Below are 14,664 nucleotides of genomic sequence, written 5' to 3' on the forward strand. Positions count from 1 at the left end.
GAAGAAATTGTAAAGAATATCTAGGGCAGGTGAGATGGTTTAACAATTTTTTTTTTAATTTTATTTTAAACTTTACATAACTGTATTAGTTTTGCCAAATATCAAAATGAATCCGCCACAGGTATACATGTGTTCCCCATCCTGAACCCTCCTCCCTCCTCCCTCCCCATTCCATCCCTCTGGGTCATCCCAGTGCACCAGCCCCAAGCATGCAGTATCGTGCATCGAACCTGGACTGGCAACTCATTTCATACATGATATTTTACATGTTTCAATGCCATTCCCCCAAATCTTCCCACCCTCTCCCTCTCCCACAGAGTCCATAAGACTGTTCTATACATCAGTGTCTCTTTTGCTGTCTCGTACACAGGGTTATTGTTACCATCTTTCTAAATTCCATATATATGCGTTAGTATACTGTATTGGTGTTTTTCTTTCTGGCTTACTTCACTCTGTATAATAGGCTCCAGTTTCATCCACCTCATTAGAACTGATTCAAATGTATTCTTTTTAATGGCTGAGTAATACTCCATTGTGTATATGTACCATAGCTTGCTTATCCATTCATCTGCTGATGAATTAACAATTTTAACTGAAATCTAAGCAAAATATTGTGAGAACCCAGAAGACAAATTTCCACGTGAAGAATTTAAAGAAAGTACTTTTGGAAAATATTAGGAAAAGATCTTGAAAAATTGGCATGATTCTTCATATAGAATTTGCATAAAGACAGTCATTTAAGAGTGAAAGTTTCAAGAATGCAGAATGATAACAGGAGGTTACAGATGAAAATGCAGTGTGAGGTGAGCCATGAATTATATAGCAAGGGGGCTGAATAGGAGGACCCTGAATGTCTTTATGGAGTCTGAAGTAGTAGAAAGCATCAAGCTTTTATACCAATTTTTAATTAACAAAGCTGGTATCTTTATTTAAATAGTAAACAGTAACCAAATCGTGTATGTGCATAGGCAACTTAGATACATATTACAAAATACATTGGTATAAATATTTGATGCTGCTTGGTACAGTAAAAACTCGGGTCTTGTTCACATCCTAGCTTTGCCAGTTTCTAGTTTGCATTTTGAACATTTGTTGGGTCTTAATGTCAGATTTCTTTCTGGGATGATTGTGGCTTAGAACAATGTATAAAAATGACGAGGAAGGATCAAAGTAACTAGAACCTTTTGTTTTCACTTACTGTTTGTGCTCATCTTCCCATCCGAATCAGCTCTTCTCGGTTTCCTGGCATGACTCATTTTGAACCATTCTTTGGGTTAAACTATCCCAAGGGCTGTTCATATTTTTCCAGCCAACTAAGCATCAAAAGTTTTTCCAGGCCTATTTCTTGGCAGCCAGAGGTTTTTCTATTCCATAGCCAAAAATGATATATCCATTCTGCTTAGGCTGTTAGCTAAGAATGTGAGATGACCTTACGCTGCATTCCCTGCATTCTCAATGTGCTAGACATTCCCATTCACGGTCTTCTGATTCTTTGGGGGCCTCCCCCCTGCCCCATGCTGCATCAGAGCTGAAAGGGAAAGAAACCAGTCACTTTGGGTGCCATCCTGGTGTGCTGGCCTTCATCTGGTGAGACTTTTTCTCTGTCAGCAACTTCCCTGCTAGTTAGCTTGTAAGTATTTTGAAGTCCAAGGTTGTGACATTGGAAATACTTTTTCTTAATTGTAAAAATTTTTAAATTTACATAATTTACAACTGCTGTTTGTTCTTCTCAGTTGTCTATAACAGGTTTATAGCTTCCTTATCATCCAGCTTCTGTTTCTGTTTGCTTTCATTAGCAATCTGAGTTTTTGTTACCATTAACTTTTAAACATATATTTACACAGTATATTTCTAAACTTTTATGTTCTATAATTATACAAGCTAGCAGTTTTTGAAGGCCTGTGATACAGCAATATAAATAGGTTAAGTAGGTAAGTAGATAGATAGATACACACACAGAGACATATATATATATATGTAGATGTATATATGTATATATATATATATGTAGATGTAGATGTATATATGTATATATTCTAATGTAATTCTTTCATCACCCCTCAAAGATATGTGCCTCTGACAGATAAGAAAGTTGAGACTAGTTGACATTTATTAATTTTTTGATGTTACAAGTCCAGTGAGTGGGAAAAGCCTCATTTTACCCAGTTTTTATTTGACTCCTATCACAGGAGAGTTTTTATATAAGTACAGTGAGGTAAGAATTTATTTTTATGTTGTTAATTCAAGGTATATATTTAGTAAGGATTTTCCTTCATACATAAATCATAATGTCAGTGAAGTCACATTTCAAATGTGAAGAAAACAAGAGTCTATGTTTATTTGTGAACTAGGTGAATTTTCAAGCCTTCCTGTCCTGTCATAAATGGTGTCAGGACTGATTCAGAGAGTTAGGTAATTGGCACTGTTTTTCTACAGTGGGCTTTTGTTCCTTCTGTTCTGCTCTAGAACCCCCTAACATACTTTACAAGAGGATCGTCTGTTTCATGGTGTGAAACTATTCCTCTTAAAGTTGCATAAGAGAGTTTATAATCATTAATTCCATCCTCTATCCAAATGAACTGTGTGTAATTTATGTCCTAGAAAACCAATGTATGTTATACCATTTGAAGTGTAGATACTCCAAAACCTTAAATCATCCAGTAGGTTTGATTCATTTTCAGAAAAAATATTCCTATGGTTTTGCTTGAATGTTCTTGTTCTTTGGGGACTTGTGGGTACAAGGGAGAAGTCCAGCCAAATGCTGGTCAAAATGTGCCCATCCTAGCAAATCAGACTGATCCTAATCCTGAGTGCAGCAAAATGTGTTCATAATTTAAGTAAACTCAAGATGCCAAATGAATCATAAAGGGAGCCGCATGTCCTATAACAAGGTGTCATTTCCATTAAGTGTGAGATCGCACCTGAAGGACAGTTTAATTTGCAGCTGCTAAAAATATTTCGACAGAGTGGTACTGTTATAAGTGGCAGGTGGTGCCCAAACGTGAATTTTGCAAGAAATGCCATGTGTGGGATGAGGTGTGGAAGAATGTCAAGGGGTGCTAAAGGAGATAAAGGGGAAAAGAGAAGAGAAGTGTATTTACTCAGCATTTATTGCTATTATCATGATTAAAGACCCCATGCTTCACATGATAGCATTGGCCCAAGATTATTAAATGTGACTCTTTGTTCAGCGTCTATCCCAAGCTCAGGGGCATTGCAAAGGTAGCACAGTACCTGTAAAGGCAAAGTTTCTTCCCCAAAGGCATACCATTTATAAGCTATTCAGATGAGAGAATCTTTCCAACTCTATTTACCCTTCATCGTGTTTACATTGCAGTTGTATGCTGGCAAGATGAATGCACTTTGATCTTGCTTAAATGGATTTTGCCCCTTTCTTTTGATGTTCAGCTTTTACTATATATCCACATGAACTTCCTGCTTCACATGGCAAGAAATATTTTCAAATTGTACAAGCTCAAAGGTTTTGTTAAATCATTCTCACTTGGGATTTTGTGAACTTTACAGAGTAGAGCAATTTACAGAGTTGCAATGTGGAAAAGTATCTAGGGGCATTGTAACTGTTTACATTATTAAAAATCCTGTATGTGCATGTCTGTTATTTTCAATGGACTTGAACATATTAAAATCAGGAATTTGTATCTGGAAATAGGCAATCACTGATTTAATGGGTTACAGAACACAAATTTTAGAAGAAAAAGTAACTAGTGGGTTTGGGTTTTTCATTTCTGCTTGCCGTTTGCTGGGAGTAACTGGAAGTAGAATAACTTCCTCTGTAAATGCCAGGAATTTTCTTAGATTCCTAAAGAGAACTAATAAAATAGGTCAATCTAAATGAATTTTGGTAAAACTTTTCCATGCAGTGTTTTTGATGACAGGGCAAGTTATTGAATACTTGAAGTTTCGCAGGACAGTGGTAATCTCTGACTTCTAATATATGCATTATTCTTAGCTTCATAAAATGAAGAGGCATGCTTTCTGATATTTTAATCCTACTGATGAAATCTAATTTTGAAAAATTGCAAACAGATAATCTATTTTACTACATTAGTTACCTAATACAAAGGGATGCAATCAAAAACAAAAAGCTTCTTCTCAATTAAAAGAACATTTATAACATTTCAGTAGAACCTTTTGAAAAACCACTATGGTATAATAACTCTTAGAAATAGTTGCAGTTTAAATAAACACATCTAAACATTTCTTTAACCAAGAACTTAAACATTGTCAAAGCTATGATGAGTTCTGTTCATTCCCAAGCTTTAACAAACTACTTCCAAAAGCAATAAAATGTGATATATCTTAAAAAAAAAAAAAAAAAAAAAACCCTGCACACTTTAGTTCAGCAAACTCATTCATCTATTTCTTCATTTATTCATTCAGGAGCAATGTTCTGTTTGAGAAATTATGCTTAGACTGGAAGAAATAGGGAAAAAAATAGGGAGATCAGCTTACAAGAATAAAGAGGAAAGAAAATACATCATTAAATAGAGTTTTATGGATTCTGATTGAGGAATATGCACCAGGTGCCAGGAAAGAGTTTATATGTTAAACGGAGGTAGAATATACAAGGTGGATTGAAGAAGGTAAGGCCACAGGCAGGGAAAACATGAATGTGGGTGCCAGGGCAGAAGAGATAAGGGCATGCATTTAGGTAGCTGCAGTGAGATAGATTCACAATATGCTTAGGGGAATTTTTGGTCTATTAGAAGCTGAAGGTACGAGAGGGAGAAATAATGGACAAACGATTGTCATAAAAAATGAAGGTGAGCATCATAAAAAAAAAAAGAATTAAATGATTTAGAAGAGATAGAAGCAAATTTCCCTCCATGTTATGTGAACTAAATGACTGTGAAGATGGTAGATGTGGTGTTTTCTGGAATGATATGTGGGTTTGCTAAGGAGTTAATAAAGGGAAACTGTGGTTGGTTCTACTGAAAGATAAGTCAGAGGTTTTAGTCCATGGATGGTGTGGCTTTCCTTTAGTTTATCGTCTATATTAGAGACTGTGAATAACGCAACTGACAAGGTTTCCCACTTCCTCTTATTGCTAGAAAGCTCTGAGCCAAAATCATGGTCCATCTTGAGCATATGTATTGATAAATGTAGTCTCTACTTTTAACCCTGTTACTGACCTGGAATAGTATCAGCCCTATAGCCCTTTCTGGTTGCGACAACTTGATTTATGGTGGTCATATCCTATGACATTTGAAATCTGTTATGGAAAAATACATGGTATAAATGCATTTGTACTTATTTCTGTAGCACTGTATGGATAGATGCCTTAGAAGAAATAGATAATACATGTATAAGTTAGATTATTCCAAAAATATAACTCTAAAGTGAAAAGACTGAGTTTTGCTTGCTGGCAAAGTTAATGCTATAAAACAGGGAAAAGAAGTGAAAATTATAGCAAGAATACGTTTGAAAATAAATTTAGACTACAAAACAGAAGTCCTGCAGGAGATGGAGGCAATTTAAGGTAAACTAGCATTTATATCTAGGTACTGATCTTCACATTAACCAAAATGGAAAAGTATGAGCAGAAACAGTTTATAAAGAAAAGTTGACAAGTTCTTTTGCTGGGCGTAATGAATTTAAGTTGCAATAAAATATCTAAGTAGACTATTGTAGCCAAAATTTTGAAATGCAGAATTGAATATAGGAAGAAAAGAAAGGCTGATGTAGTCTGGTGATACTTCAAGCTACAAAAGTGAATAAACTCCCAAAGGAAAAAACTTTAAAAATATAATAAAATTAAGAATATTAAAATAGTAGAAGAAATACTAGGAGAGGCTTTATTTATGGGAATAGAAGGAAATAAGTGTCTAAAAAGAAATTTAAGGAACATATATATTTAGGGTTTTAGGAAAAATAGTCCCAAAGGAAATTGTGAAGATTAGATTATTAACAATTGAGGTTCAAAGTCCAAAAAAAAAAAAAAATAAAAGGCACAAACCAGAGAAGCAATAAAAATTTTTGGAAAAATGTGACTGCTTTATTGTGCCAATGGCTGATGACAACCAAAGGAGGATGAGGAATCAGTTGGCTGATGAGGTGGTTCCTGTTGACTCACACTAAGAACACTACCAATGGGGAAAGAACTCTTGTATCTCCTGGTCTAAGGGATAACTTCAAAAGCATCTCCCACCAAAGATGCACTAAACTGGGCTAGGCTTCCTTCTCCACTCTCAAATCTATTCTTCTTCAGTTGTTCCATCTCAGTGCTGCTAAGTCACTTCAGTCGTGTACAACCCCATAGACGGCAGCCCACCAGGCTGCCCCGTCCCTGGGATTCTCCAGGCAAGAACACTGGAGTGGGTTGCCGTTTCCTTCTCCAATGCATGAAAGTGAAAAGTAAAAGTGAAGTCGCTCAGTTGTGTCTGACTCTTAGCGATCCCATGGACTGCAGCCTACCTGGCACCTCCATCCATGGGATTTTCCAGGCGAGAGTACTGGAGTGGGGTGCCATTGCCTTCTCCGTCCATCTCAGTAAATGATCCTTATCCAACCAGATGTTTAAATCAACTGTTTATTTAATTTGTCCATGATTTTTCTTACTACTTCTCATATCCAATGTCTTATCAGTGAATGTAATCCATTTTTTCTACTTTCACAGAGTCTCTGCATTTGTCTTCTCTGTGATACAAGTCCACATCACCATAATTTCTCACCAGCCTTCAAAGTAATCTTCTTGCCTTCATTCTTGCCTCAGTATATATGTATTTTTTCCTACAGAAGCCAGTGATCTTCTAAAAATAGAAACCTGATAATGTCATTACTAGGTTTAAAATACTTTACTGGTTTCCCTTTTAGCCATTAGGAAAATAAACTACTGAACAATAAACGTCCTTCTTACTGTGGCCTTGGCTTAACTTTCTGTCATCATCTCTGACCACCTCCCTCCTCTGTTGCGTAAAATTCTCTGTGGTTTCTCTAACCTCACACCTGTGTTCCTTCTACCTGGGAAACTCCTAGATATTCTTCAGGTCTTGAATTGTATGTCATTTCTTCTGAGAAAAACTTTCCCTAATTCCATCAAAGCAAGATCAGTTTTCCCTTCATTTTTCATTACAGTCATTTCAAACTCTCTATTTTTCCAAATTATGTGCAATTTAGTCATTTCTGTGTTTAATTGTTGGTATTCTCTCACAGACAGTAAGCACCATGTAGGCAGAAAACATTTCCCCTGATCCTCCACAATTCAGAGCACGGAGCAAGTGCTTAGGAAATATTTGATAAATAAAATACAAATGGTGAGAGATTGTATGAAGAAGGGAGATTGTTTATTGGAGCAACCAACCGTCTGTAGATTACTGGATTGAGAGCAAATAGAGAGAGGCCTTAGACATATAAAGGAAGAGAAATCATTCTTCCACAGAATGGAAATAAAGAAAGATTGGGTGGGGAAGGAAGCAAAAGAAGGGAGTTCTTACTAGATGGCTTTGGTCTCAGTGGTATAGCAGATAAATAATCCATCTTTGGAGGATAAATTGAGAGATGATCCATTAGTTATTTTGAAGACAGTGAGAATGATTTTAAACAGCAGCAGATAATAAGTCTAAAGTGAGTCACTAAAAGTAAATAAAATAATTCCTTAGCAACATCAGCATTTAGGATAAACAGTTTGAATGTATGTAAATGAATATTTACAAAGACTATATTATTTTCTTCATCCTTGCTTAGGTATGAAGACAGAGAGAGGAAAGTTCTGGGGTTGTATAGGCAGGTAACTGGAGGTTTAGGAGGCCAAGAAGTTCTAGGATGATAAGGAAGACAATTAGAATGTCTGGATTAGATAAAGAGGAGGATTTACCAGAAAGGAGAGAAATAGACTGAGAGAATGACAGAGAAGGGCAAGGACGAGAAAGGCAAATTTTGGGCTCCTGAGAAACAGAAAATGAATAGTGAGCAAAGGTTTGGGCCAAAAAAATAAATATATATAAGATTTTCTAAATTCAATATATTAAAAGAATGGCTTCTTTTAAATTTTTGGAAAACATCAACTAAAGACCTGATTTATTTTGAAATTAGAGTGGATATTTTGTTCAAGATAATGATATAAATTTCTTATAGCCAAGTCACATTAAATTGACTTTGTTTTTCTTCGATATTCTCTTTTTCTATTTTAATATGTTTATTATTTTCTGTGCATAGCGGTACTTTTTGTCATATCTGAAGTTATGTCAGATTTAATTTGGCTACCAAATCCTCTGCGTATAGTGTCAGGTACTAAAGAGATACTCGGATTGAAGGCCTTTTAACAATGTATTACATGATAACGTGCTTGATTTCCCACTAGAATCCACTTGTGTAAGATGATAATTATCCTCACATATTTTAGAGACAGACCATGATGCTTGATAAAGTCTTCTTTTTTTATTTACTCTTCTTTATTTTGAGCTGGAGGATAATTGCTTTATACTAGTATATTGGTTTCTGCCATATGTCAACATGATTCAACATGGAGCCTCCCTCCCACCCCCAGCCCACCCCACCCTTCTAGGTTGTCACAGAGCACCAGGTTGAGCACCCTGAGATGCTTGATAATGCCTTCTTTCATGCCCAAATACCAGCTTAAAAGAATATCTATAAGTATAAAATACTGTTTGCTTTGTTTTTATTTATTCTTCTATCATCACTTTTGCTTGATTGTAACTTTCTGGAAGAAAATCTATGACCAACCTAGACAGCATATGAAAAAGCAGAAACATTACTTTGCTGACAAAGGTCCATATAGTCAAAGCTGTGGTTTTTTCCCATAGTCATGTATGGATGTGAGATTTTGACATTAAAGAAAGCTGAGCACCAAAGAACTGATGCTTTTGAACTGTGGTGTTGAAGACTCTTGAGAGTCCCTTGAACTGCAAGGAGATCAAACCAGTCAATCCTAAAGGAAATCAGTCCTGAATATTTACTGGAAGGACTGATGCTGAAACTGAAGCTCCAATACTTTGGCCACCTGATGCAAATAATTGACTCGTTGGAAAAGACCCTGATGCTGGGAAAGTTTGAAGGCAGGAGAAGAAGCGGACGACAAAGGATGAGATAGTTGGATAGCGTCACCAACTTGATGGACATGAGTTTGAGCAAGCTCCAGGAGTTGGTGATGGACAGGGAAGCCTGGCATACTGCAGTCCATGGGGCTGCAAAGAGTCGGATATGACTGAGCAACTGAACTGAACTGAACCTACTTGAGAACCAGGAAGGGATTGGTATACTTGGCTAGGAGTAAGGTACGGAAGGAAGGGTAGGTAGAAGAGAAGGCATGAAGAGTAGCAGGGACCAGTCATAGATGGCTTCGTTACTGTAAGGAGTTTGTGTTTTACTGCCAGTGATTCGAAAAGATATAGGAGGGTTTAGAGAAGTAGTGATATATCAGAGGTACACCCTGACCTATTCGGTGGAGACACAGCAAACTCAAGAGTGACATCAGGGTTTGGAGCTTGAGTATCTAGTAAATGGCGTTCCCATTTAATGAGATGGGGTACAACTTGAGAGAACTTGTTTTGCTTTGTTTTATAGGAATCTCACCTCTCCCTTCCCACCCAGTTTTTACTGGAAAGTGGAATAGACCAATTGGTAGTGTGATTTAAACTATTTTATGCTTGAAAAAAAGAATAACAATGATGATGGCAATAAGTAATGCTTGGTAACTCTTACAGTTTACAAAATATTTTAATATCCAATAATGCATCTGCATTATCTGGTCACACTGAGGGTTTCTGTATCTATTCCTGATTTTTATTGGAAAAAAATAACTTTTTGAAACATAAGTGATTTGTAACATACTTTAAAATGCATAAAGAACAGTTTGCATCTGCTAAAAAGGAGTGAAACAAGGAAAATTAGCTCTTGAAATATGTCAAATAGGAGTTAAAAGAAAATTGAAAATAGACTATAATGAATGATCTTATTTACCCAATTGTGAATTAATATATATGCTATAATTTGTCTCTCAGATCCAAGGTTCATTAGTGCCCACCTCATCCCAGAGAGTGACAACCCTGAAGATGACAAAGTGTACTTTTTCTTCCGTGAAAATGCAATAGATGGAGAACACACTGGAAAAGCCACTCATGCTAGAATAGGTCAGATATGCAAGGTGAGGTAAAGAAAAAAATGAGAGTATAATTGTCTAATCACAGTTTTTTTCTCCTTTCCCATCTTTGTACAAATATAATAAAAATATGGCTAAAAAGCCTGCCTGATCATTATAAATATTTAAATGGCAAAAACTATTGAAAACATATTACAGTTGCTTATGTATAACTTCATAGTCAAATATGCAAGTGGAGGTTGTCACATACTATTTCACAAGTACATTAAATAATACTAGTTTGAAATTCAAGAGAAATAATTTTTTATATTACTTTGGAAAATAGTTTTTGTATTCTCAGACCTAGTAAAGTTTCCTACAGTGTGTAGGTTTTCAATGAATATATTTTGTTGGAAATAACTAAAGTATGAATATAAAAGAAAAAACATTATAGCTTATTTTTATAAATTTATTGCATTCAGTGTGCACGTACAAAGCACACATACATAATTTTGAAGCTGTGAGCTTTCATATACTGTGTGGCACAAAATTGGATGTGAGATGCATTATAATGTTAGATAGAATAAAAAATTCGTCAGTAAATACTTAGGGCTAAATAGTGTAAACGTATGATAAGAATACTGTTCTTACCCTCTGTACTGTAAAATGTAGTATATATGCAATATGATTAAAGCCAACTGTTATTGTGTTATTAAGGCACCTTTCATCTCAAGAAAATCATAAGGACAAAAGTCACTTATTGTCTTCAAATTAAAGTATTTTTTTAAAAATAATGAAATTTTACAAATCCCTGTCTTAGAAGAGGGGCGTAACCTCTTTTCTTCCCCAGTCATGATTTAATTATTTATCTGTAGTATGTTAAATTACTGGAAAATTATAAGTTTTAATGATCTGGAAACATACAAATGATATATGAATATATGAGAATCTTTTCTCCATAAAATATAGAGCATCATTAAAAGCATTACTTACAAGGGTTAAAAAAAAATCTTTATACTAATAAAATCATATAAACAAAATATAAATCAGTGTTATAATTTTGAGGAAAAGTTATATTTCTTCAAAAATATGCAAATAAATACTATTTTAAGTCTAGAAGTTGCCAGTAAAAGCATATCATCATAATAGAATTTATTGCTACATTGGGTTACAGTTAATTTTCATTTTCAATGAGCAGTTACTTTTTAATATGTTACTCTGGAATGAGTTCTTTACTAAAATTTTTCTGATATTTTTTTCAACATGCTATTTGTAAAGTCAGAATTGTTTCAACTGTTTGAACTTATAAAAATACTTAATGCTTAGCATGCTTTTGTGTTGTATTTTGAGTATGGGTTATGAGGCATGCAGTTATTCTTTCATTCAAGAAATACTCATTAAGTGCTACTATGTGCAAATGTGCTTATTTCCATGAACCAGCTTACTTAGATGGATAAAATCTTACTACATAAGAGAGAGAGACTTAAAGCAGACAAAACAGACACAAGAGTAATATTGTCCATTGCTAAGTGGTAACAGAATGGAAAAAGTACAGTGACTAAGGCAAAGGGATATTTATTATAAGTCACTCCTTGAATCAGGTTTGAATGACTAGATTGTACCAACAGTAGGATAAGAATGCAGTTACTTATATCTAGTCATTTAAAATTCATTTATCAATTTGAAAAATGAGGAATTGCGTTTTGTGTATGTTTCATATACAAAAGATAAGAGACGATAAAACTAATATTTTAAATTATCACTTGCATGCACAGTTTTTAAAACCATTATTCTTTCCATTCAGAATGACTTTGGGGGCCACAGAAGTCTGGTGAATAAATGGACAACATTCCTCAAAGCTCGTCTCATTTGCTCAGTGCCAGGCCCAAATGGCATCGACACTCATTTTGATGAATTGCGTAAGTAGCTAATGATGTTGGTGTTGCACAGAGTATACTTGTTCAGGCTTTGCCATAACCTTCAGAAATGCAAATTTCCCTAATTTTATTTTTAAACAGAGGATGTATTCCTGATGAATTCTAAAGATCCTAAAAATCCAGTTGTATATGGAGTGTTTACAACTTCCAGGTAAATAGCATTTTACTCTCTTATTTTCATAGAAAATCCATGTCCTTTAGACACTGTTTTAAGTGTCCATATTTGTGAAAATATGTTTTTGAAAGAACAATGTTGGCTTAACCTTTGAGCTCTTGTGCATTCTTGGGTGCTTGAAATAGGTCATGATGTAAATCATTTTATACATAAATTTTAGCAAAGAAGTTCATTACTATAAATTTAACAATGAAATGCATTCTATGCCCTATGTATAGCTTTGACTTGAAAAATTTGAATGAAATATAAAATATTATAGAAATCTGTGTTTTGTTAACAGTTTATAGTAATATAAACTAAGGGTGAAAAATCTTTTTTTCCTCTTCTCTCCTTTCTCTTCTCTCTTGTCCTTACCCTCCTTCTCCCTCACCTCCTCCATCTTCCTCCTTCTTCACCTCCCCCTCTCTTCCTCTCCTCCTTTCCTCATTTTCATCTCCCTCAAAGCTCTTACTGTCAATCAAATAGCATATTTTCTGACTGTACATTACCTGGAGTTGCTGAATTAAATATATATTTGCTGCTGCACTAAGTTGCTTCAGTCATGTCCGACTCTGTGCAACCCCATAGACGCAGCCCACTAGGCTCCCCCGTCCCTGGGATTCTCCAGGCAAGAATACTGGAGTGGGTTGCCATTTCCTTCTCCAGTGCATGAAAGTGAAAAGTGAAAGTGAAGTCGCTCAGTGGTTCCCAACTCTTAGCGACCCCATGAACTGCAGCCTACCAGGCTCCTCCATCCATGGGATTTTCCAGGCAAGAGTACTGGAGTCAGGTGCCATTGCCTTCTCCAAATATATATTTACATGCATATAAATAGTGTTATGTATTTGGATATGTATAAATGTTTAAAAGGGAAATAATTTAAAATCAAAAGTCAGGAAAACTGCTGCAAAGGACTGTGATAACATAAAGAAAGATTAAACTATAATGTCCAATACTGATTTATTCTATAAGTATTAAAGCCATTAAAATTTGATTGGACATATTCATTTAATTTTTTAAAGTAACATGATATGAATGTATATATTTGTATCATATATTGTCTATTTATGATATGAATACATATATTCTATGAGTACTTAGGGGCTTCCCAGGTGGCGCTGGTGGTAAAGAACCTGCCTGCCAATGCAGGAGATGTAAGAGATGCAAGTTGGATCCCTGTGTCGGGAAGATCCCCTGGAGGAAGACATGGCAACCCACTCCAGTATTCTGGCCTGGAGAATCCCATGGACAGAGGAGCCTGGAAGACTACAGTCCATAGTGTCACACAGAGTCAGACATGACTGAAGCAACTTAGCAGGCACACATTAGTACTAAAGATGGTTTCATCCAAGTGCTAAAGATGGTTTCATCCATGCCTTCTAATTTTGAGCAATGATTATTTGTTCTCTTATGTCTTATTAAAATATATATACATGCAGCTTTAAAAATACTAAACACTATTTGAAAATTTATGCTCAGGTATTGATAATTGCTATCTGAAATTTAAGACATCTGCGTAAATAGCTCTGTCACTGTATAAAAACGAAATTCTGTTTTTGTTCTCTCTTTTTTAGTAACATCTTCAAGGGGTCAGCCGTGTGCATGTATAGCATGAGTGATGTGAGAAGGGTATTCCTTGGACCATATGCTCACAGGGATGGTCCCAACTACCAGTGGGTGCCTTATCAAGGAAGAGTCCCCTACCCACGACCAGGAACTGTAAGTGACCTAGGTGTTCAAGATAGGAAATGAGTACATTTATGCTGAAGACTCAACAAAAAAGCAGCTATGCACATATTTAATGCAGATTATGTAAAAGAATGATTCCAAGACTATAAATGAAAGCAAGATGAGGATTTTGTCTGATACCTTGAAATTCCACATTTAACAACGTGTTCTTCAGAGGCATCAGTGCTTAAGTTCAGTGCCTACCAGTAGCTATTACCCATAATTTCTAAAAAATAGAAACTGAAAAGATAGCTTTATTTATTTTCTTTTCTGAAAGGGATATAGTAAAAATGGCTTTCATGGAGAGCTGAGACAGTTAAGATACACCTGGACTTATTCTCTTTGATCATGGTGAAGGCTCAAGAATTGCCATTAAATAGGAGGAAAACGTTTTTGACCAGTATTTTCTTCCTGTGAAAATCCCTCAAATAGGTAAAGAAGATATGCAAGAAATAAAAATACCTCATGGAACAGGGCCCCCATATTTTAACAGATGCTGTCTACTCTCACTGGCCCCTCTCCTCTAGCAATCCTAGGCACACTCCAGCTCAAAAAAATTGGACAGAGCTCATAATAAAACCAGCTTTAAGCCTACAGTTTAAAGTAGGGAGAAAACAAAGAAAAGATCAATATGGTCAAAAGTCTTGCCTGGAGAATCCCAGGGACGGGGGAGCCTGCTGGGCTGCCATCTATGTGGTCGCATAGAGTCGGACACGACTGAAGTGACTTAGCAGCAGCAGCAAGTAAAGTCATCAATATGATGTCAGAAGTTCTAAAATATGTGGATG

At 35.6% G+C, this 14,664-nt stretch overlaps 1 protein-coding gene across 8 annotated transcripts in view; it reads left to right on the top strand.

Annotated features, from left to right (window-relative positions):
• Positions 1–14,664, top strand: part of SEMA3A (semaphorin 3A) — a 560,896-nt gene that overhangs the window by 489,251 nt on the left and 56,981 nt on the right. For all 8 annotated transcript variants that reach the window (XM_055590101.1, XM_055590100.1, XM_055590098.1 and 5 more), the window contains 4 exons: positions 9,981–10,123; positions 11,862–11,976; positions 12,076–12,145; positions 13,723–13,867. In XM_055590101.1, coding sequence (XP_055446076.1) covers positions 9,981–10,123; positions 11,862–11,976; positions 12,076–12,145; positions 13,723–13,867 — 473 coding nt within the window. The remainder of the gene's footprint in view (positions 1–9,980; positions 10,124–11,861; positions 11,977–12,075; positions 12,146–13,722; positions 13,868–14,664) is intronic.

This window comes from Bubalus kerabau, chromosome 8, assembly GCF_029407905.1.
Source record: "Bubalus kerabau isolate K-KA32 ecotype Philippines breed swamp buffalo chromosome 8, PCC_UOA_SB_1v2, whole genome shotgun sequence".
NCBI lineage: Eukaryota > Metazoa > Chordata > Mammalia > Artiodactyla > Bovidae > Bubalus > Bubalus kerabau.